This window comes from Rhinoderma darwinii, chromosome 3, assembly GCF_050947455.1.
Source record: "Rhinoderma darwinii isolate aRhiDar2 chromosome 3, aRhiDar2.hap1, whole genome shotgun sequence".
Taxonomy (NCBI): Eukaryota; Metazoa; Chordata; class Amphibia; order Anura; family Rhinodermatidae; genus Rhinoderma; species Rhinoderma darwinii.
In genome coordinates this window covers 79178290-79201217 of record NC_134689.1, presented here as the reverse complement: position 1 = coordinate 79201217, position 22928 = coordinate 79178290, and the positions used below count along the sequence as shown (strand labels likewise).

The following is a 22928-nucleotide window of genomic DNA, read 5'->3' as shown; positions in this document are numbered from 1 at the left end:
CTCAGGATAGGCCATCTATAGCTGATCAGTGGGGGTCTAACTCCCAGCATCTTCACCGACCAGCTGTTTTAAAGGGGCCGTGGCGCTCGTGCAAGTGCTGCTTCCCCTTAATTCCTTACTCGCTCGTATTGTGAATCGCCGACACACTTCTAGTGGCAGTTTACATTATTACTGTCATGAACAAATACACAGTAAACAGTGAGGTCCCTGTTCTTCCCAAACCTCTGTCCCTACCTACTTGTACGACCCGACCTAAACGACGGCGCACAACTGGGCAGCGTTCCCTATACTAGTACCAGTGAAACTGACAAACGGATAAGACAGAGACAGTACGAAATAACAAAGGGTCATCTAGGAAGTACACGGAGAGAGAGGCAGGGCAATTGCACCACGGAAAAGTCCGGGCGCAAAAGACGGAGTCAGGCAGGCAGGGTCAAACCGGGAGAGTGCAGAAGGCAAAGAAAAGTCAGGAGTCCAGCCGGGGTCAGGTCACAAAGGAGTCAAAATGCAAGTCGCTCAGGGGAGTCTGTAACAAGGGAAAGCACCAGGCTAGGTAACTCTAATTACAGGCAAAGGCCTAATACCACAGGCTGAACTAAATAAGGAGAGGACGGGAGCTCAGGAACATCAGCCAGGCTTTGATTGGTCAGACGCTCCTGAGCTCCTATTGGCTGCAGACTGCCTCAGTCTGCCAGGCTGGGTGACGCCCAAGCGAGTAACTCTCGACGTCCTGGAGACCGAGGGAGCAGCAGTAAGGGAGTATGTGACAATTACAGTCTTCTTCTAGTCAAGTAAATAGGAGGAGGCTGTAATACTATGAACCACTGCTACATGTGTGTCGGCGATTCACAGTACAAGCAGTGACAGTAATGAAGGGAAAACCCCTTCAAAATAGCTGGGGTGCTGGAAGTAGGACCCCCACCGATCAGATATTGATGGCCTACCCTGAGGATAGGTCATCAATTTCTTATGACTGGACAACCTCATTAATGACCAAGAGATTTGTTCTGCTTTTTATCTTCGCATTCCAGGAGCCATAACTTTTTTTTTATAACTTCATTCTCTAGGTCAGTATATTTACGGCGATATCAAAGTTTATATACATATATATTTCTATACACACATAGATGGATTTATGGATAGATAAATAGTTTGTAAGAAACTAGCAGCACCTCCAAGTAAATTGTAAAAGGGTGCTATGCAAACTTGTCCTTGATCCAAATATATAGTGGAGGAAGAAATCGCCGCACTCCCACTAGTTTCATAATGCAAAAGGTGGTTTATTCATCCATAAGGGTATGTACACACACACACACACACAATAAACACTGCTAATTTTTCACAACTAATTTCATTGCAGAGAAGTACAAGCAATGAACTGCATTTAAAGGAACAGTGTTACCACGAATTTTTTTTTAATATGTTAAAGATGTTAGTGCTTTATTAAAAACGTTTGGATTAATTTGTGTGTTTGTGTGTTACTTTTTCTTATTTTTACACTTTTTCTTCCCTATGGGGGCTGCCATTTTTTTTTCCATTTCTGTATGTGTCGATTAACGACACATACAGACATGGAATACGGCAGCTCCAGTCCCATAGGGACTGCGAACGGGGCCCGTTCCATCCACTAACATGTACGCCGCTGTGTGGGAACGGCGCATGCGCCGCTCCCACACAGTTCAATTTGAAATGCGCGCCGTCCGGCGCCATTTTCCTGTAGACCGGAAGTCGCGGCCGGACAGTAAGATTACTACTTCCGGTCGCGGCTTCCGGACTTGTGCACATGGAGCAGCGGCAGCAGACGGAGCGGATGGACCGGAGGGAGCGGCGGCGACTGGAGCAGGTAAGGGATTTCTATGTATGTTTGTGTTTCAGTGTGTTTTACTACTGTATGTAAACCTTCTACACTGTGTGCTAGCTCAAAAAATGGCGACACACCGTGTAGGAGGTTAGACCGTTCAAACCCCTCGTTTCTCCCGGCACTAGCCAGGATAAAGGAGGGGGGGATGCTGAGAGCTCACTAGAGCGAGGGCTTTTTACCCAATTTTGCAGCATAAAGCAATGTGGTTGCTTTACCACATGCAATGCTGCAATTTTGGGAATGGCTCCATCTAGTGACCAGCAATGGGAAATATTATAAATTAGAATCCAATTGAATCCAATTTATAATATTTCCTGACTCGTGAAAAAAAAATTAGAACAATGTTTAATGACCTACACACTAATTGTTTAACTAAAAAAAAAAAAAAACATGTTTTGCTGGCAACACATTCCCTTTAAATCTGTCACTAGTTTATTAATGCCCTATCTCCTAACTAATGCTAATGTGGCTCTAATAGCCAAATGGGAGGTAACTCTTTACTTTTCACTCTGGGTGGTTTCATGTTTTCTGTATGATGCTGTCCAATCAGCATTATACAGTTCCCCTCTTCCCAGCTCAGCGTGATCTCAACTTCAATTGCGAGATCACGCTGTGTTGCTGGGCTGGGGGAGGTGAACTGTATGACGCCGATTGGACAGCATCATACAGAAAACATTAAACCACCCAGAGTGAAAAGAAAGAGTTACCTCCCATTTGGCAAATATATCCAAATTAGCAAATGTAGAAAAATTATCATAACTTTGCAAATAATAAACGTTTTGAAAGACCATTTAAACTGTAGTTATCAGCATCAAAGCGCCTATTAGATTCATTTGGTGATACGGCATTAATAAACTAGTGAAAGATCCTCCTTAAAAAAAACACACAAACACACAGACTGGCTCAATTTCAGTGTGAATCCACATTAAAATGGGAAAATTGAGCGATCTGAGCGCTGTGCACAGTCAAGCAAATCACAGCCAAATAGAACGCAGGTGCTCCAAACAGTAGCGGATCATCATTAAGGCGGTTTGGGCGGCCCGAACCGCACAAGCCCCCTCATGCTCGGTGGTGTCGCTAGCACCAGAGTGGCCCCCGATGCTAGTGACAGTCACATTCAAGTCCTCAGGACTCAAGATACAAATGAATACTATAGGCTACAGGCCACGTTAGGCCTGCAGCCTACAGTATAAGGCGCTAGGAGAACTCCCAGCGCAGGCCGGCGTGATGACGTACTGCTTCACGCCGGTCCACACATGCATCCGTCCCGAAGGATGCACATGCGTCTGGCCAGAGCGAGAACGGGGCAAAGTAAGTACAATATATATATTTTATTTTTTTGGGGGAGATAGCGCAGTGTGGCCCTATATACAAGGGGAGAGCGCTGTGTGTCCCCATATACAAGGGGGAGCGCTGCGTGGCCCTATATAAAAGGGGGAACGCTGTATGGCCCTATATACAATGGGGAGCGCTGTGTGGCCCTATATATAAGAGGGGGAGCACTGTGCAGGTTGGAGCGCTGTGTGGCCCTATATACAAGGGGAGAGCGCTGTGTGGCCCTATATAAAAGGGGGAGCGCTGTGTGGCCCTATATACAAGGGGGAGCGCTAAGTGGCCCTAAATACAAGGGGGGAGCGCTGTGTGGCTCTATATATGGACAGTGACGTCAGGGGTTAACTCTAAAAGTGGAATCCCCTGCGATCTGACACCGGGGATTCCGCTCCTAAAGGGAGTTCAAGTGGCGCTATCTACAGCGGGGAAGAAGAGACAGCGGGGGCACCCTCTAGGAGGGGAATCCTCGGCCAGAGCGCTGGCTGGCGATTCTGATGATGGAGGGAGCTTAGGTGGCGCTATCTACGGAGGGTTCTGCGCTACCTACTTGGGGTTGTGGGCAGCCCTATCTACAGTGAGGGGTGTATTCCGGGGTTCTCAAAGCCCCGGCCGACATGAGAGTGCAAGGCTGCTCACACTGAAGCAGCACTGCACTCATTAAACCCGTTCCAGGCTGTCAACGTAATTTCAAATAATGCAGAGCTTGTTGGGAACACCAATGTTCGTGAAAACCTCGGTAACAGTGATCATAATATAGTTATATTTTACATATACTGTAAAAAACAAACACAGGCAGAGAGGACAAAAACACTTAATTTTAATTTCCCTAAGATGAGGGCTGCAATTCAGGATATAGACTGGGAAGAACTAATGTCAAATCATGTTACAAATGATAAATGGGAGATTTTCAAATCTACTTTGGGTAATTATAGTGCAAAATTTATTCCTGTAGGTAACAAGTATAAACTACTAAAATTAAACCCCACATGGCTTACACCTTATGTAAAAAGGGCAATACATGACAAAAGAAGGGCATTTGAAAAATATAAATCTGAGGGTACAGCCTTTGTAAATTATAAAGAGCTTAATAAAATCTGTAAAAAGGTAATAAAATCAGCAAAAATACAAACTGAAAGGCAGGTGGCCAAGGATAGTAAAACAAATCCCTAATAATTCTTCAAGTATATAAATGCAAAAAAGCCAAGGTCTGAACATGTAGGACCCCTAGATAGTGGTAATGGGGAGTTGGTCACAGGGGATCAAGAGAAGGCAGAGTTACTAAATGGGTTCTTTAGCTCTGTATATACAACAGAAGAAAGAGCAGCTGATGTAGCTGGTGCCCGTGCTGTTAATATATCAGTTGATATACTGAATTGGATGAATGTAGATATGGTGCAAGTTAAATAAAATAAAATAAATGTACACAAGGCCCCGGGACCAGATGGGTTACACCCTAGAGTTCTTAAGGATTTTAGTTCAGTTATTTCTGTCCCCCTCTTCATAATATTTAGAGATTCTCTAGTGACTGGTATAGTGCCAAGGGACTGGCGCAGGGCAAATGTGGTGCCTATTTTCAAAAAGGGCTCTAGGTCTTCTCCGGGTAATTATAGACCACTAATCTTAACATCTATTGTGGGGAAAATGTTTGAGAGGCTATTGAGGGACTATATACAGAATTATGTGACAATAAATAGTATTATAAGTGACAACCAGCACGGTTTTACTAAGGACAGAAGTTGTCAAATCAACCTGATTTGTTTTTATGAAGAGGTGAGCAGAAGCCTAGACAGAGGGGCCGCTGTGGATATAGTGTTTCTGGACTTTGCTAAGGCATTTGACACTGTCCCTCATAGACGTCTAATGGGTAAATTAAGGACTATAGGTTTAGAAAGTATAGTTTGTAATTGGATTGAGAATTGGCTCAAGGACCGTATCCAGAGAGTTGTGGTCAATGATTCCTACTCTGAATGGTCCCCGGTTATAAGTGGTGTACCCCAGGGTTCCGTGCTGGGACCACTATTAATCAACTTATTTATTAATGATATAGAGTATGGGATTAGTAGCATTATTTCTATTTTTGCAGATGACACCAAGCTATGTAGTAATGTTCAGTCTATGGAAGATGTTCGTGAATTGCAAGCGGATTTAAACAAACGGAGTGTTTGGGCATCCACTTGGCAAATGAAGTTTAATGTAGATAAATGTAAAGTTATGCATCTGGGTACCAACAATCTGCATGCATCATATGTCCTAGGGGGAGCTACACTGGGGGAGTCACTAGTTGAGAAGGATCTGGGTGTACTTGTAAATCATAAACTAAATAACAGCATGCAATGTCAATCAGCTGCTTCAAGGGCCAGCAAGATATTGTTGTGTATTAAAAAAGGCATGGACTCGCGGGACAGGGATGTAATATAACCTAAACTAATAAGGGGCATGAAGAATCTAAGTTATGAGGAAAGATTAAAAGAACTAAACCTGTTTAGACTTGAAAAAAGACGACTAAGGGGGGACATGATTAACTTCTATAAATATATTAATGGCACATACAAAAAATATGGTGAAATCCTGTTCCATGTAAAACCCCCTCAAAAAACAAGGGGCACTCCCTCCGTCTGGAAAAAAAAAAGGTTCAAACCTGCAGAGGCGACAAGCCTTCTTTACTGTGAGAACGGTGAATTTATGGAATAGTCTACCGCAGGAACTGGTCACAGCAGGGACAGTAAATGGCTTTAAAAAAAGGCATAGATAATTTCCAAGAACAAAAAAATATTAGCTCCTATGTGTAGACATTTTTACTTCCCCTTTCCCATCCCTTGGTTGAACTTGATGGACATGTGTCTTTTTTCAACCGTGCAAACTATGTAACTATATGTAACGTCTATATACGTGACAACTGCACGGGGCATCGGCAGTTGGAACATATATAGCTGTATGGCAGTGGTGAAGGGGTTAATAAATATAAACTATTAACACTTCTATATATGAAGGCATTCTTACTTTGACGCATTTTTCCACAACTGCCTAAAACTTTTTCACAGTGCTGTATGTATGCATATATATGTAAGTATATATGTGTATATATATATATATATATATATATATATATATATACATATACACACACATACACACACACACACACATATATTATATATTGGCTGCATGAACATTTCTTTCTTTCCTGGAGCATAGCCCATAATAAATTTTGGCATGCACTACTTTCATGGGATGGGATATCATAGATGAAATAACATGTAAGAAAATAGGTAAGCTACAGTACCAGACACAACCAATGGACAAGAGTGGCGCTGTTTCTGGAATAAAGAGTAGATTCTGGTTTCTAATCTGAGACAGCACCTTTAAATTAAATTATCACTGTTGCCTTGCAGCGCTGGGGTCCTGGGTTCAAATCCAACCAAGGACAACATCTGCATGGAGTTTGCGTGGGTCTCCTCCGGGTACTCCGGTTTCCTCCCACACCCCGAAAACATATCAATAGGGAATTTAGATTGTAGATTCTGTACAGCGCAGCATAATGAAATAAATAATAAATTAGTATTTATAGTTTAGAGATAGAAGTGACATTCTTTAAACTTACAGATCTGTCGTATACTCTGGCAGATAACTGGGTATTCGGGTGAGTTTTTGATTAGAGCAGTCAACAATTGTTCCTTCACAGCGACATTTTTCTGGACAAACAAGATCCATGAAACAATCCCCACTGAACTTGCTTCTGTAATCTTCTGAGCCTGTGGGAAATTAATTAATTTGTCAAATGAAGCTGTTAGACTGCACCTTAAGCACTTATGAGCATCAGCAGGTAGCCAGCAGAAATCTTTGTAACATTAAATAAAACCAGAGAAAGGAAAGAGAAAACATTTTGAAATATTGAAAGTCAAGATGAAGTTGCTGTTATAGGTCAATCTAGTACTGTAATATCACTGTAACCTAGGGCTGGCTAATTATGACCTAAATCAACATCACGATTAATTGAACATGTAACCACGATTACAAATAATGAATGATTATTTAGACCTCACCCCTTTTGCATAACACACCCCCTATTTGCATGCTAGGCCATTGAAATAATATTTATCCCCTGAGCCTGCTGTATACTACTGTATATAATATACCCCGACACTGCCCCCATACAGTATATTGCCCCCATAGTACTCCCCACAGTATAATGCCCCATAGCTGCCCCCACACATTATAATGCCCCTATATCTGCCCGCCACAGAGTATAATGCCCCCATAGTTGCCCCCACAGAGTATAATGCCCCTCATAGCTGCAACCACAGTGTAACGTCCCCATAACTCTCCTCCACACCATATAATGCTGCCCATAACTGGCCTCCACACAGTATTACGCCCCATAACTGCCCTCCCCACAGTATAATGCCCCCATAGCTGCCTATACATAGTAAAATGCCCCTATTACTAACTTCAATGCAGTATAATGCGCCTATAGCTGCCCTTACACAGTATAATGCCCCCATAACCGCCCCATATATACACACACAGTATAAAGTCCCCAATAGCTGCCCCCATGCTGTATTATGCCCCCACAGCTGCCCCAATAGTGCCTGATAAAAATAATATACATACTCACCTAACCCCGTTCCAATGACGATTGGAGGATCCCTTTGCATCTCTGGTCTGTGCAGCTAGGCGCAGGCAGGCGCGATGACGTCACTGGCTCACGTCCAGCGATATATAGTGAATGGTAGAGCCCTACTGTAACCTACGTTATATTCTACTATGCATAAGATATCAATGTGTAGTCTATTAACTCCTTAATGACCAGGTCTAAAAAGGCCTTAAAGGGGTTGTCCAGGAATACATTTTATTTATATTTTAATTTAATTAGACATTTCTAATATACGGTTTGCTGTCTGTTTATCTGTGGCAGCGCTACTCTGTTCTGATCTGCGGTCACGTGACCACACGAGAGTAAATTTTACATTTCCTGTGACGTTCCGTGTCTTTGCTCAGCCAGCACTTCCGGCTGAGAAAGGCACGGTGCTTCATCAACTACATTTACAGGCAGTGGGGGTTATATACAGGGATGATGGGGGTTACATACAGGGCTGATGAGGTAATACACGGATGATGAGGTAATACACAGGGATGATGGGGTAATAAACAGGGATGATCGGGGTTATATACAGGGATGATTAGGTAATACACAGAGATGATGGGGGTTACATATAGGTTGTAGACAGGTATGATGGTGTTATATCATCCCTGTGTATAACCCCCATCATCTCTGTGTATTAAATCATCATCCCTGTTTATAACCCCATCATCCATGTGTATAACCACAACATCTGTGTATTACCCTCAAAATCCCTGTATATAACCATCATCATCTCTGTATATAACCCCCATCCCCCCTGTGTGATTATTACAGGGTGTGTGTGACAGTGCAGGTAGCTGGGTGACTGTAATTAGAGCAGGGAATGACCTGTGGACATAGAGGGGCGTGGCAGTATGCAAATAGCAGAGATTCTGTGGAGGGAGGAAGGGGAGATGCAAGCTGTCTCCTCAGATGCAGCAAGAGATCATGGGGATGGTGGGTTACAAGACAGGAAACAGCCAGGACCAGAAGCAAGAGATGTAAACAAACAGAAAGAGCAGCAGTGCCGATGGAGATCAAACAGAAACTGGTTAGAAAGTATGTAGGGGGTTTTAGGGAAGGCAAATCGTGGCTGGGGGACACTTTATAGAAAATATTTTTCCCTGGCCAACCCCTTTAATGACCAGCTATAATTTTTTGTTTTTCCCTCTCTGCATTCCAGCAGCCAAAACATTTTTATTATTTTCATTGACCTGGCTATATGAGGCCTTGTTTTATGGGGGAGATAATGTTATTTTTCCCTGCGCAGTTTGGGGGTACAAATAAATTACTGTGTAATTTCCGTAATTTATTTTTGCAGCGTGAATATGGAAAATAAGTGATTTTCAGCACTGTTTGTTTGTTTATGTTTTAGACCATAAATTAACTCTTGAGGTTATTACGATCGTGTAGATAACTAATATGTTTAGGTTTTTGGTTTTATGTAATGTATGGGCAATAAAATATATTTTATTCTAAATAATGGCTTTTTTTGTAGACATTTCTTTATTTATTTTTGTTAATTATTATTTTTTTAAATCCCATGAAGGGATAACATTTTAACAACTTTATTTTTTACTTCTAATGTATTAGCATACTAGTTTATTACACTGGCTCACTATGACACAGGCTGCTGTTGGTGTGCTACACATAGTGTGTCCTAACAGCCTTGGGGTCCTCTCTAGGTGCCCCAGAGCTGAACTGCAGAGGGTTCCCCCTGTCTCCGATCGCATCACAGGGTTGCCGTGTAAACGGGCCTTTATGCTTATCTGCATTTAACCAATGTTCAAATTAGTGCAATTTCTATCAACATGCTAGAGAATAATGCTCCTTTAAGTAGGCACAAATATATCACAATCATTTTCATATCATTGGCATTCTTGAGCTATACACAACTGTTAGTGTCTATTTATATATGCCTGTTGAGAATTTAACTCATTTTGGCTCACTATCTTCTGACCACAATTTTTAAACATAATCCCTTAACACATTAATAAATCATAAGACTTTCTTATTAGATATACCTAACTAGAATTCTTTGTTCTTTTAATCTACCGTGGCATGTGCAGAGATTGAGATAAATGCCATTACAAATACTGCTGTTCCATGCATCACTAAAGTGCAATACAGACCTGTGAATGTAAAGTGATAACTACTGTTACATATGAAGAGTCAAAAAGAACTCTACACAATATAGAATTAAAGCGACCCTCCAGTTCTGCAACAACATTTTAAATATAACTGGGTATTATCTGGTGCCCTCCAGTTGCCCCCCCCCCTCAATCATGGATGTCTTAGACTCAAACTGTGAAGCGCTGCGGACATTTTGGGACAACACAGAGGGGACCCCAAAGCGGCGGATTCATGGCAGAGGGATGCAACTGGAGGGCACCAGGTAATATAACTCTATATACCCCATCACATTTATAATTTTGTCCTGGGTCCAAAGGGTCGCTATAAGCCTCCCCTATAACCCACCAGCCACAGTTTTTCTATATTGCAAGGTTTCTTCAATTTAACAAAGTCTGTATCTTAAAATAACACTTGTTTATTTGGGGGTGATTTGGGGTGCATTTTCAGTCTTTGACCGAGATAGAAGAATTAGATTGTCCCCTGCCGATTACACAGCTATGAGATGAAAAACGTAGAGGGGTTCTGCCACCAAACTCCCTCCTCAAAGCATGGATTTACTTATTCTGAGGTTGATGCTTGGGCGCAAAAGAGAATGGGACTTTAGGCACCTCTAACCTACGGTATGTTTCCAGATCTAAACTGCTGCAGGGACTGACACTCCGCAGCCCCTGCACTACACTAACTAGTGGGACTACCATTATTGCTAGAAGGGAAGACCCTGGTTCTCCATCATCTTGTCTTACACAGCTGTAGTGGGGAAGAGTTTGTATGGAGTGACGATGGGACCCCTGCCAATCTAACATTTATTACCAATGAAGTAGATAGTAAATTCAAGCATAGTTGTAAGCTATATCCATAACAAAAATCTAATTTATAACGAAATTACTTAGAAAAAAAATGATCACTTAAGCATATAAACATTATAAACAACATTTTTATGTTAAACACAAAAAAAACGCTATTACTCTACAGGATAGCAAAAATCAACTGCCAATATGACAATAAAATTTACTATGTGAACATGAGCCTTGAAAGTACTGACAGGTGGCTGGTCTATTAACTTACTCCCATAAGGGGAACTAATGTGAAATACAGGACTAGTTGAATGTGTGCGTTCATCAGCCCGTGCAATATTTTATCTGTGTTTTACAGCAGAGACTTAAGCAGTTCATAGGATTCAAGCGAGGACCCAATGAAACAATGTATTTTGAAATATTATTGCGTCCATCATAAAGAATCAGTCTTAATGAGATGGCGAAGGTGATATTGAAGGATAACATTACTACTTCCATCTTAAAACTTCAGCTGAAGTATAATGCAAAATGTTAACAATTTTCAGGCATCCAAACAAACATATACAACTAGATTTAGTCCTGAAATTAGCACTAAATATTCAGAGAATATTATCTATTCTGTCCAACAATGACTGTTTTATTATTTCATGAAAAAAATATAATACACACACACACACACACACACACACACACACATATATTGTATGTGTACCCCGTTTTGCCATAACATTAAAACCACCTGCCTTATATTGTGTAGGCTCCCGTTGTAGTGACAAAACAGCTATGACCCATCGAGGCATGGATATACAAAAGTGTTTGTTTGTTTTTCAATTAAATATTTTTATAGAATTTTTGAAAACCAAAAGTAAAAGACATTTCCCCCTTGCATATGGCGCAGTATGCAGCGGTCAGCCGCCATTAAAAACGTAGCGCTAACGGCTGGATATACCAGCAACCAGAAGGACATAGTGCCCGATGAAGGTCTAAGTTACGCCCGAAACGTCGCACGCACTAAACCTCTGGCATCAACTTTTTGATGAAATAAAAATTCAAGATTTTCAAGAAACTTCAAACTTGTGTGCCCAATACTTCTTTATTATTGCTGTGTACCATGATAGCCTTTTAGAGCGCTGGAGTGTGGTCAATGGAACACCTGTAGATGGACATCTGGTTCGTAGCCCAATGTCATGTAAATGCCTTCTGATGGTTTGTGTCGACACTGGTTGCTTAGGCTTAGGATATGATGTCCAATTTCACTTGCAGTACAGAATGGATCACTATGCGCCATTCTTCCAATCAGACGATCTGTCCGTGCAGGGATATGCCTCCACGCACCTCTCGCTGTCATTCCCGTTCACGTTGTTCTACCAACCTACGTGACACGCAACGATGAACATTGGGGACATCTTGGTCTAAGCGCGTAGCGATCTGCCGGAGTGATAAACCAAGGTCTCTCAGTTCAAGGATTCTGTTCCTCTAAGTTTGCGACAAGTTGAGATAACTGGTACATCTACAAACAGGAGGCATCACACAGTCATCCCACACCAGTTGATCCGATTTTTGAGGCTTCATGTGGCTAAAAAACTTTGCTTTCAATCTGGCTTTTATGCCCCTCCCACATGCCACAGATTGGAGATAGGTGTAGGTGCTTCAAAATTTGCTAATTTGCAGATCTTAGTGACACTTGCTACTTCCTCGATCTGCATAATCTTACGGTTTATTGCAATTTCAATAATGAGGAGTATACGTATACACACACACACACACACACACACACACACACACACACACACAAATTTCCGATAGTGTGGAATGGAATACTTAACCCCTTCCCGCTCCTTGACGTACTATTACGTCATGGCAGCTGTATCGTTCGCGCTCCATGACGTAATAGTACGTCACGGGAGTAACGGCCGTTTCGGCCGTCCTCCCGACACATACAGGAGCTGTGACGCTGCTGTCTTGTTCAGCAGCTGTCACAGCTCCTACAGCGGGGACCGATCGCTGTGTCCCCGCTGATTAACCCCTTAAAAGCCGCGTTCTATAGAGATCGCGGCTTTTTAGGGGTTAAGCTGCCATCGCCGGCCTGCTACGCGATAGTGGCCGGCGATGGTGACTATGGCAACCGGACACCAAACAATGGCGTCCGGCTATGCCATAGACGGAAGCCTAGTGGGTCCTGACAACGTCAGGACCCACTATGCTTGCTGTCAGTGAGTAGCTGACAGTTCTAATACACTGCACTACGCATGTAGTGCAGTGTATTAGAATAGCGATCAGAGCCTCCTGCCCTCATGTCCCCTAGTGGGACAAAGTAATAAAGTGAAAAAAAAGTTAAAAAAAGATGTGTAAAAATTAGAAAATAAAAGATTTAAAAGTAATAAAAGTAAAAATCCCCCCTTTTCCCTTATCAGTCCTTTATTATTAATAAAAATATATAAACAAACAAATAAACTATACATAATTGGTATCGCCGCGTCCGTAACGGCCTGAACTACAAAATTATTACATTATTTATCCCGCACGGTGAACGCCGTAAAATAAAATAATAATAAACCGAACCACAATCACAATTCTTTGGTCACTTCACCTCCCAAAAAATGGAATAAAAAGAGATCAAAAAGTCGCATGCACCTAAAAATGGTACTGATCAAAACTACAGTTCGTTACGCAAAAAATAAGTCCTCGCACGGCTTTATTGATTGAAAAATAAAAACGTTATGGCTCTTAGAATAAGGTAACACAAAAAGTGAATGATTGTTTACAAAACGTATTTTATTGTGCAAACGCCATAAGACATAAAAAAAACCTATAAACATCTGGTATCGCCGTAATCGTATCGCCCCGCAGAATAAAGTGAATATGTCATTTATAGCGCACGGTGAACGCTGTAAAAAAAAACGAAAAAAAAAAAATAGTAGAATTGCTGTTTTTTAGTCACCACGCCACCTAAAAATAGAATAAAAACTGATCAAAAAGCCGCATGCACCCCAAGAAAACTACAATGGATTCCTCAAGGGGTCTAGTTTCCAAATTGGGGTCACTTTTGGGGAGTTCCCAATGTTTTGGTACCACAAGACCTCTTCAAACCGGACATGGTGCCTAATAAAAAAGAGGGCTCAAAATCCACTAGGTGCTCCTTTGCTTCGGAGGCCGGTTCTTCAGTCCATTACCCCCCGAGGGCCACATGTGGGATATTTCTCTAAACTGCAGAATCTGGGCAATACGTATTGAGTTGCGTTTCTCTGATATATCCTTTTGTGTTATAAAAAAAATGGTATAAAGAGGATTTTCTGACAAAAAAAAAATGTAAATTTCACCTCTACTTTGCTCTAAATTTTTGTGAAACACCTAAAGGGTTCATAAACTTTCTACATGCTGTTGTGAATACTTTGAGGGGTCTAGTTTCTAAAATGGGGTATTTGATAGGGGTTTCTAATATATGGGCCCCTCAAAGCAACTTCAGAACTGAACTGGAACCTAAAAAAATTAATAAATGAGGCAATACTTCGCTTCTTACATTATACTGATAATGAGCCGTGCCCACCCCGAGATGACCCCAGTTTTGACCGTTTGTCTAAACGGAGACACCTATTAGACCGTTCCAGTGCCCGGTTTTCCCAAGCATACACCCTCGAGAAGTGTATTTCTATTGATGAGTCCCTGGTACATTTTAAAGGGAGGGTTCAATTCCGCGAGTACCTGCCGGGTAAGAGGGCAAGGTATGGCGTGAAGATGTATAAGCTGTGAGAGTGCATCAGGGTATACCTACCGGTTTAGGATATATGAAGGAAAGGCCACCCCCAAACCAGACTGCATCCTGGACTACAATAGGTACATGGGAGTGATGGACTTGTAAGATCAAGCCCTGAAGCCCTACAGCGCCATGCGGTGTGGTATAAGAAGCTGGCCGGGCACATCATACAGATGGCATTGTACAATGCGTACGTGCTACGTCGATGTGCAGGCCAGACGGGAACTTTCCTGGAATTTCAAGAGGTGATTATCAAGAACCTAATCTTTAGGGACCAAGAAGGGGGGGCACCCAGTACTTCTGGAAGCGAGCCCACACGCATCGTACCAGGGCAACACTTTCCAGGGGAAGTTCCCCAAACTGGCAAGAAGGGAAAAAGTCAAACGAGGTGCAAAGTCTGCTATAAGAGGGGGATAAGGGAGGACACAATATATCAATGTGACACGTGTCCCGAATAACCAGAGCTCTGTATGAAAGTGTTTTAAAATTTATCATACATCCCTTGGTTTATAATTTAGCCCAATTTTACTTACCCTGATGCACTCCGCACAGCTTATCCCCCCTCGTCTTTCCCCTCTGGGCCCTGCTGTGTGTCCAGGCAGCTGATAACAGCCACATGTAGGGTATTGCCATACCCGGGAGAACCCACATTACAGTTTATGGGGTGTAGGTCTCCGGTCAAAATGGTCACTACACCTCTAGATGAATGCCTTAAGGGTGTAGTTTTTAAAACGGGGTCACTTCTTGCGGGTTTCAACTGTACTGGTACCTCAGGGGCTTCTGCATACATGACTTCGCACTAGAAAATCCCGAGTAGGCCAAATGGTGGTCCTTTCCTTCTGAGCCCTCCCATGGGCCCAAACGGCAGTTTATCACCACAAATGGGGTATTGCCGCACTCAGGACAAATTGGGCAACAAAATTGAGTATTTTATTTCTTGTGAAAATAAGAATTTTTGAGCTAAAATGACATATTATTGGAAAAAATATATTTTTTTTTAATTCCCAGCCCAATTCAAATAAGTTCTGTGAAGAAACTATGGCGTCTAAATGGTCACATTACCCATAAATGAATTCCTTGAGGGGTGTAGTTTCCAAAATGGGGTCACTTCTGGTGGGTTTCCATTGCTTTGATACCTCTGGGGCTCTGCAAATGCGACATGGCACACGAAAACCAAACCAGCAAAATCTGTACTCCAAAGAACACACAGCGCTCCTTCCCTTCTGAGGCCTCCCATGGGCCCAAACGGCAGTTTATTGCCACAAATGGGGTATTGATGCACTCAGGAGAAATTGGGCAACAAAATTGAGTATTTTGTTCCCTGTGAAAATAAGAAATTTTGGTAAAAAATTACATCTTATTGGAAAAAATGTCATTTTTTTAATGTCACAGCCCAATTGAAATAGGTGCTGTGAAAAAACTGTGCGGTCAAAATGCTAACAACAACCATAAATGAATTCCTTGAGGGGTGTAGTTTCCAAAATGGGGTCACTTTTGGTGGGTTTCCATTGCTTTGATACCTCTGAGGCTCTGCAAATGCGACATGGCACCCGAAAACCAATCCAACAAAATCTGGACTCCAACAAACATATAGCGCTCCTTTCCTTCTGAGCCCTCCCATGGGCCCAAACGGCAGTTTATCACCACAAATGGGGTACTGCCACACTAAGGACAAATTGGGCAACAAAATGGGGTATTTTGTTCCCTGTGAAAATAAGAAATTTTGATCACAAATGACATTTTATTGGAAAAAATGACATTTTTTTCATTTCAGAGCCCAATTCAAATACGTGCTGTGAAAAAAATGTGCGGTCAAAATGGTAACAACAACCCTAAATGAATTCCTTGAGGGGTGTAGTTTACAAAATGGGGTCACTATTGGGGGATTCCTACTGTTTTGACACCTCAACACCTCTTCAAACCTGGCATGCTGCCTAAAATATATTCTAATAAAAAAGAGGACTCAAAATGCACTAGGTGCTTCTTTGCTTCTAGGGCTTGTCTTTTAGTCCACGAGCGCAGTAGGGCCACATGTGGGACATTTCTAAAAACGGAAGAATCTGGACAATACATATATAGTAGTGTTTCTCTGGTAAAAGCTTCTTTGTTACAGAAAAAAAAATGAATATAATTGAAATTCAGCAAGAAAAATGAAATTTGCAAATTTCACCTCCACTTTGCTTTAATTCCTGTGAAATGCCTGAAGGGTTAAAAAACTTTATAACTGCTGTTTTGAATACTTTGAGGGGTCTAGTTTTTAAAATGGGGTGTTTTATCAGGGTTTCTAATACATAGGCCCCACAAAGCCACTTCAGAACTCAAGAGGTACCTTAAAAAAAAGGCTTTTGAAATTTTCTTAAAAATATGAGAAATTGCTGTTTATGTTCTAAGCCTTGTAACGTCCAAGAAAAATAAAAGAAAGTTCAAAAAACGATGCCAATCTAAAGTAGACATATGGGAAATGTGAACTAGTAACTATTTTGGGTGGTATAACCGTCTGTTTTACAAGCAGATGCATTTAAATTCTGAAAAATGCAATTTTTTCAAAATTTTCTCTAAATTTTGCAATTTTTCACCAATAAACACTGAATATATCGACCAAATTTTACCACGAACATGAAGCCCAATGTGTCACGAGAAAACAATCTCAGAATCGCTTGGGTAGGTTTAAGCATTCCGACGTTATTACCACATAAAGTGAAATATGTCAGATTTGAAAAATGGGCTCTGAGCCTTAAGGCCAAAACTAGGCTGCGTCCTTAAGGGGTTAAAGGGGTTTTCCGAGATCTAATTTTTTTTTCCCCCTACCACTTTTTTTGCTGTAGGGGAAAAATAATCCCCCACCATAACAACTTTTTTCTTTTTCCAATTGTTATAGCTGGTTATACCTTGTCTGTTGTCCTCCTACTTTTTATTTACATTGATCCCTTCATACTGGGCATGCGCAGTATCTTTCATTAGCTGTAAAACCCAATGGAAGGACTGCACAGGCGCAATGGATGTATTTGTACAGAGAATGCGTGGTTTTCCATGTATTTTTTTTTTGTGTGTGGTTGTGGTACGGTGTATAATACAAAACAACCAAACTGTGAATACAGCTCTGGGCTATAATACAGGCTGTACCTGAGTACTAAGTTCACATCTCGTTTTGTGCACATTTTTGTGGTATACGACGACGTTTACGTTTTTAAAGTTACAAAAACGTATACATTTGTAACTTATGCTTACGCTTTTTTGTAGTATAAATTTTTTTGTCCTTGATCTAAATCAAACTTTGTAAAGTCAAGATTTCCCATATATGGTGACAAAAACGTATATGTTTTACGTATGCAAACGTGGCGTTTAATATTGCATACTGTACGTCGTCCATACATCGCCATTGAATTCAATACAAATAAAGACGTATACGTCTGGTATACGTTTTGGAAAAGTACGGAAAAGCTTAGTAGACTACGCTTATCAGGACATGGAAAAAAAAAAAGGATAGAACGTAAGCACACAAAACGTATGCACAAACTACACCATTAGGGCATCCGTCCTGACCATAGAAATCAATATACACGATGTGGTACACGTTTAAACACTGTTTTTCATGTCAAAATGTGCACGTCAGTCGTACAGTAAAAACAAGATGTGAACTTAGCCTAAGTAATGTATCTACAAAGTCACTTATCTTTCTATGTAGGTTATATTATACATGATGTGATTATGGTTTTTAACCACATAATGACCAGCTAAATTTTTCCATTTTTGCCCCTCTGCCTTTTAGGAGCCATAACTTTTTCATTGACATTGCTGTATGAGGCCATATTTTATGCGGGAAACGTTTTTTTTTTGCATTGTTCGATGGTAGAAAAATTATACTGTATAAGTTATATCATTTATTTTTGTGCCGTGAATATTGGAAAAAGCTCATTTTATTTTGGTTATTTTTTATCCCGTTCATGTTTCATGATAATAACCAGTTAAATGAATTCTTCATGTTATTATGGTCATGTAGATACCGAACATGTGTAGATATTTTGTTTTTATCTTCTGTATGGACAATAAAATGTATTTTATGCAAAATAATTTTTGGGACATTTTTGTTTTTGTTACATTTGTTTTTAATCCGATGAAGGGAGAACTTTGCTTATAACTTTCTATTTTTTATTTATAATGTATTAGCATACTCTTGTATGTAACATTACACTGTGACACAGGCTGCTAGGACCCCAGGGCTGACTGCAGAAGGGATCCTCCAATCTCTAATGGCGTCACCGTAAACGTTGAAGAGGGGAGTCCCCTTTGATCATGCCGCGGTCATGGAACGCGGCAATCAAAGGGTTAAACAATTGGGGTCGGATTTTTTTCTGCTCCCAGATGTACTCAAAAGGCTTCTCTAAGTACAGGAGATGTTACAGCTCCTGCTTAGAGAATGGGCGCTCACATGCCTTTTCTACAGGCATATAGCCACACACACACACACCTCAATTGGGAGGCCGGGGGGACCTTTTTTTCTCGTGATCCACAAGTTGCATCCTCACTTATGAGACTTTTATGGCTCATTGCCAAGGTGCCATGCCATAAAAGTTAAGAGTGGGAAAAGCCCTTTAATATTACACACAACCACAATGTGAACCAAGTCAATAATGGACCTTGCCCTAAGGGGGAGAACACACAACGTGGCAGCCTCAGGCTGACGAAGTCACACCCACATGGGTAACAAGTGACCGCACAATTTTGCCAGTAAAACTGTGGTATTACCAGCAAAATCGTGCACCCATACGCCACAGCATGTGTGTTCTCCTCCTTATACAGACACAGTAGAACTGAGTTGGTCAATGTAGATGTGGTGAGTTTGGTGTTCTCTAGATGCAAGGTAAATCTACTTTACTAACCAAATGCCCAAACCAAAAAATGTACTAAAAATGAAAAATAAAATATAGCTCTGCTTCATCTGCAATGGTAGTCATTTTATGTTCTTAAAACATTTTATTTTTGGTTGCAAAAACATCCACTTTAACCTGGGGTGTAACTGATAAATGAATGCCAAATATGAGCAAGCAAGTCTTGTCACAAGTCAACAAATGTAGCAACCAAATAACAATTACATGATCATAAAGTAAAAACAACTTATTATAACCTCTAAAAATATCTCTATAATTTTAGGAGTAATTGTATATTATGTTTTTTATGACTTCATATTTAGTGCAATTACACCTAAATTCATAGAGATATTTTTAGAGGTTATAATAAATTGTTTTTACTTTATTTAATTTTTTCTTAAAATGCATTTCTCACCTTTTAAAAGCAGAAGAATCCCAGCATGCCATGTGGCAGGAAAGTATGTGGCCTTCCATGGTGCTTGACAGAACCATGTTCAATTTGTATTGTTCTACCACATGGTTAGATCAAGCACAAAGGAAAACCTCATTAAGAGTCATAGCCAGTGTTAAGCAGCACTAGAGAAAGAAAGATGTGAAGAGAAGCATGGAAGAGAACAAGCTGTAGACCGAAGACAGCTGACCCCTTCCACTAAAGAGACAACTCCCATGGATTATCATTTAGGAAACAGCCTGTTTTTGGATTTGTTAGTTATAGATGCAATGGAATAATACTGTCAGTATATCAATTTGCTTTTCCTGGACATGTAAGCCTTAAAGAAAAATTATATAATGTCACAAACAAAAACAACTTTCAAGCCCTGAACTCTGAATATCTTTAAATAGATCCGAAATTCAGTTCTGATTAATTTCAGAATATATCTATACAGTGGTTGGAGCTCAGTTTTTCCCGATACTAAGCTCCAAATCCCTTGCATAGAGATAAATGCTATAATTCTAGATGCCTGCAGCCATCAGTAGGGGGAGCTTAGTGCATACTGTCAATGCATTTAGCTCAATAATAAAACACTATTCAGTAAGATTCTAAACTCCCCTAGTGGTGGCTACAAGAATTTTATCATTTAAATATAGATTGATAGAATGGACTTGTACTACCGTATCAGAAAAATAGAGTTAAACAATTTGTTAGGAGACAAATCAGCACAAAATGTTGGGCCTAAAAACTTCAGAGACAGATCTACTATTCTAGTTGCACCAGAATTCTGGCCTAAGTTTAACTTATTTTGGCGAATACTAAATCATGCAAAAGTATTATTAATTTACGCAAAAAATGAAACAGATATTTGCGCCTCACTTTCAAAAGAGTCTAGCCTTGCATGGCTTAGTAAAAAGGGGGCATGGCATACAATGCTCTTACATGCGCCAAAATGCTCATCTTTTTGCTCCCCTGTTTACGCTGTCTAAATCTTATACAGCCTTAGTAAATCTGCCCCATAATGTTAAAAGGAAGAAATTCGCTTTACAGGAAAATACTACCTTAAAACAAAAATAGGAAGTTGCCTAGTATGTGAAATACAAGATACTTTGTAATGGAAATAGTTGATTACAAATTAATCCACTGGATAGGTCATCAGTATATGATCAGTGCGTGTCCGACCAACGTAGCACGCACCGATCCGCCACAACGGCTGCCGGACGATGTTGCCGGAAGCAGGTGGCTCCGGTCAAAGAATAGCGGCCGAGCTGTAGTATTGCAGCTCGGCACCTATTCAAGTGAATAGGAGCAGAGCTGCAGTTCTGCCGAACGGATGCTATGCAGTGGTTGGAGCCATCTTCTTCCGGCTCCAACTACTGCATCACGTTCCAAACATCCAATGCACGGAGGCAACCGGAGTTGCAGATCGGTGAGGGGTCCGGATGTCAGACACGCACCGATCATGTCCGCTGGATAGGTCATCAGTTTTCAGAAAGTGGACAACCCCTTTAAAGACTAGCAGTGCTATCAATGCATGTTTATAGCATCAGTTATTTTATTACTGGGGTGTACTGTTTTTCTGGACATGAAGCTTAATCAATGCATAATGAAAAGATATACAACTTTCTGGTGTACTTTGTATACCAATTCCTCACAATTTCCGAGATATGTGCTCGATGTCACTGAAAGGTAACACTCTTGCTTACATTCAGTAACATGTACAGCACACACTGGTGCACAGCTCATTTCGTATCTAATAATCACTGCAAATGTGTGAGCAGGATTAAGTCAGACTGGATTTTCAGACAGATTCCACAGAATGTAAATAATGAACATTTCCATTTACTGACAGCTAGCAGAGATCTTTAAAATTGTAAGACATTGATATACAAAGTACATTATTAGCTGGTCATTATTTGCTGGTCGTTATGGAGAACATTGGGCTGATTTACTAACACTGTCTAGGTTTGAACAGCGTAAAGGCGCATGGTTCATGATGTATGATAAATTGGGTTCATCTATCTAGACATGTTAGACAGTTTTCTCTTCCTTATACCACCTCTTGGTTGACTTAGTTTAAGCTGTTTTTAGCGCCAAAATTTTGCCGCAATTTTGGTGCACGGTGACACATTTTTAAGCCAAGCCGCAATCCGACATAAACCTTGTCGAACACGGCAAAAAAAAAGTGTCTCAAATAGTTAGAATTCTGGTGCTTTTTGAATAGTAAATCTGCCCCTTTATGCGGTCAGCCCTCCCTAAAACATGAGCAGGAATTTTAAAGTTAAGAACGTGAGTTTACTGCTTATTTGTCTCATACTACCACAAACTAATAACCGTCTTATTTTTGGTTTTCAGATGGTATTTTCCTTTAAAAGTCCCATGTTAAAAATGTGGATCCGTTTTTCATTGCAGATAACATTGGTTTGTAGCTTGTTACCTGAGGAATTTCCAGTTTTCCAGGTATATGAGATGTTCGTTTAGAAGCATGGACTCCTAGACATTGTCAGAAAGTCACCTGTCCACTCACATCTATGTCACACATGTAATTTACATTTATTCAGCATCAGGCTGAGAATCATGATACATTTGTTGAACAACCAATAGCACTAAAACAAATTAAAAAGTTACTACGCAATGGGAATACTACAAAATACTAATATTTTAGTACAGTTAATCCTGCTTTAAAGAGGCTCTGTCACCACATTATAAGTGCCCTATCTTGTACATGATGTGATCGGCGATGTAGATACACTTCTCTCCACAACGCCCACTTGGTCAAAAAGTTAAACACGCCCAGTTGTCCATTGAGAAACTCATTAGCATAAAGCTAATATAGGTCATAACTCTTTCAAAAATGATCGTTTTTCTAAATAAAAAACATTGCTGTAATCTACATTACAGCGCCGATCACATCATGTACAATATAGGCCACTTATAATGTGGTGACAGAGCCTCTTTAACACTGGAGGTTTATAGTTGTAGCCTGTCTGGTGCGTGTGTAAAAAGGGAAAAGATCAGCTGAACAACGAGCCAATCTGGTCGCCCAAAAAAAAGGTCGCCAGTCGGCAGCACATTCACTGTGTGAACAGAAGATGTGCTGCCGACTCGATGCAAAGGCATGGGGACGAAAGA

The 22928-nt window shown here is 40.8% G+C and overlaps 1 protein-coding gene across 1 annotated transcript in view; it reads right to left on the bottom strand.

Moving 5' to 3' along the window:
• Positions 1–22928, bottom strand: part of SLIT3 (slit guidance ligand 3) — a 761836-nt gene that overhangs the window by 128982 nt on the left and 609926 nt on the right. Inside the window, exon 15 of the mRNA XM_075856411.1 lies at positions 6795–6945. Within this exon, the coding sequence (XP_075712526.1) occupies positions 6795–6945 (151 nt within the window). The remainder of the gene's footprint in view (positions 1–6794; positions 6946–22928) is intronic.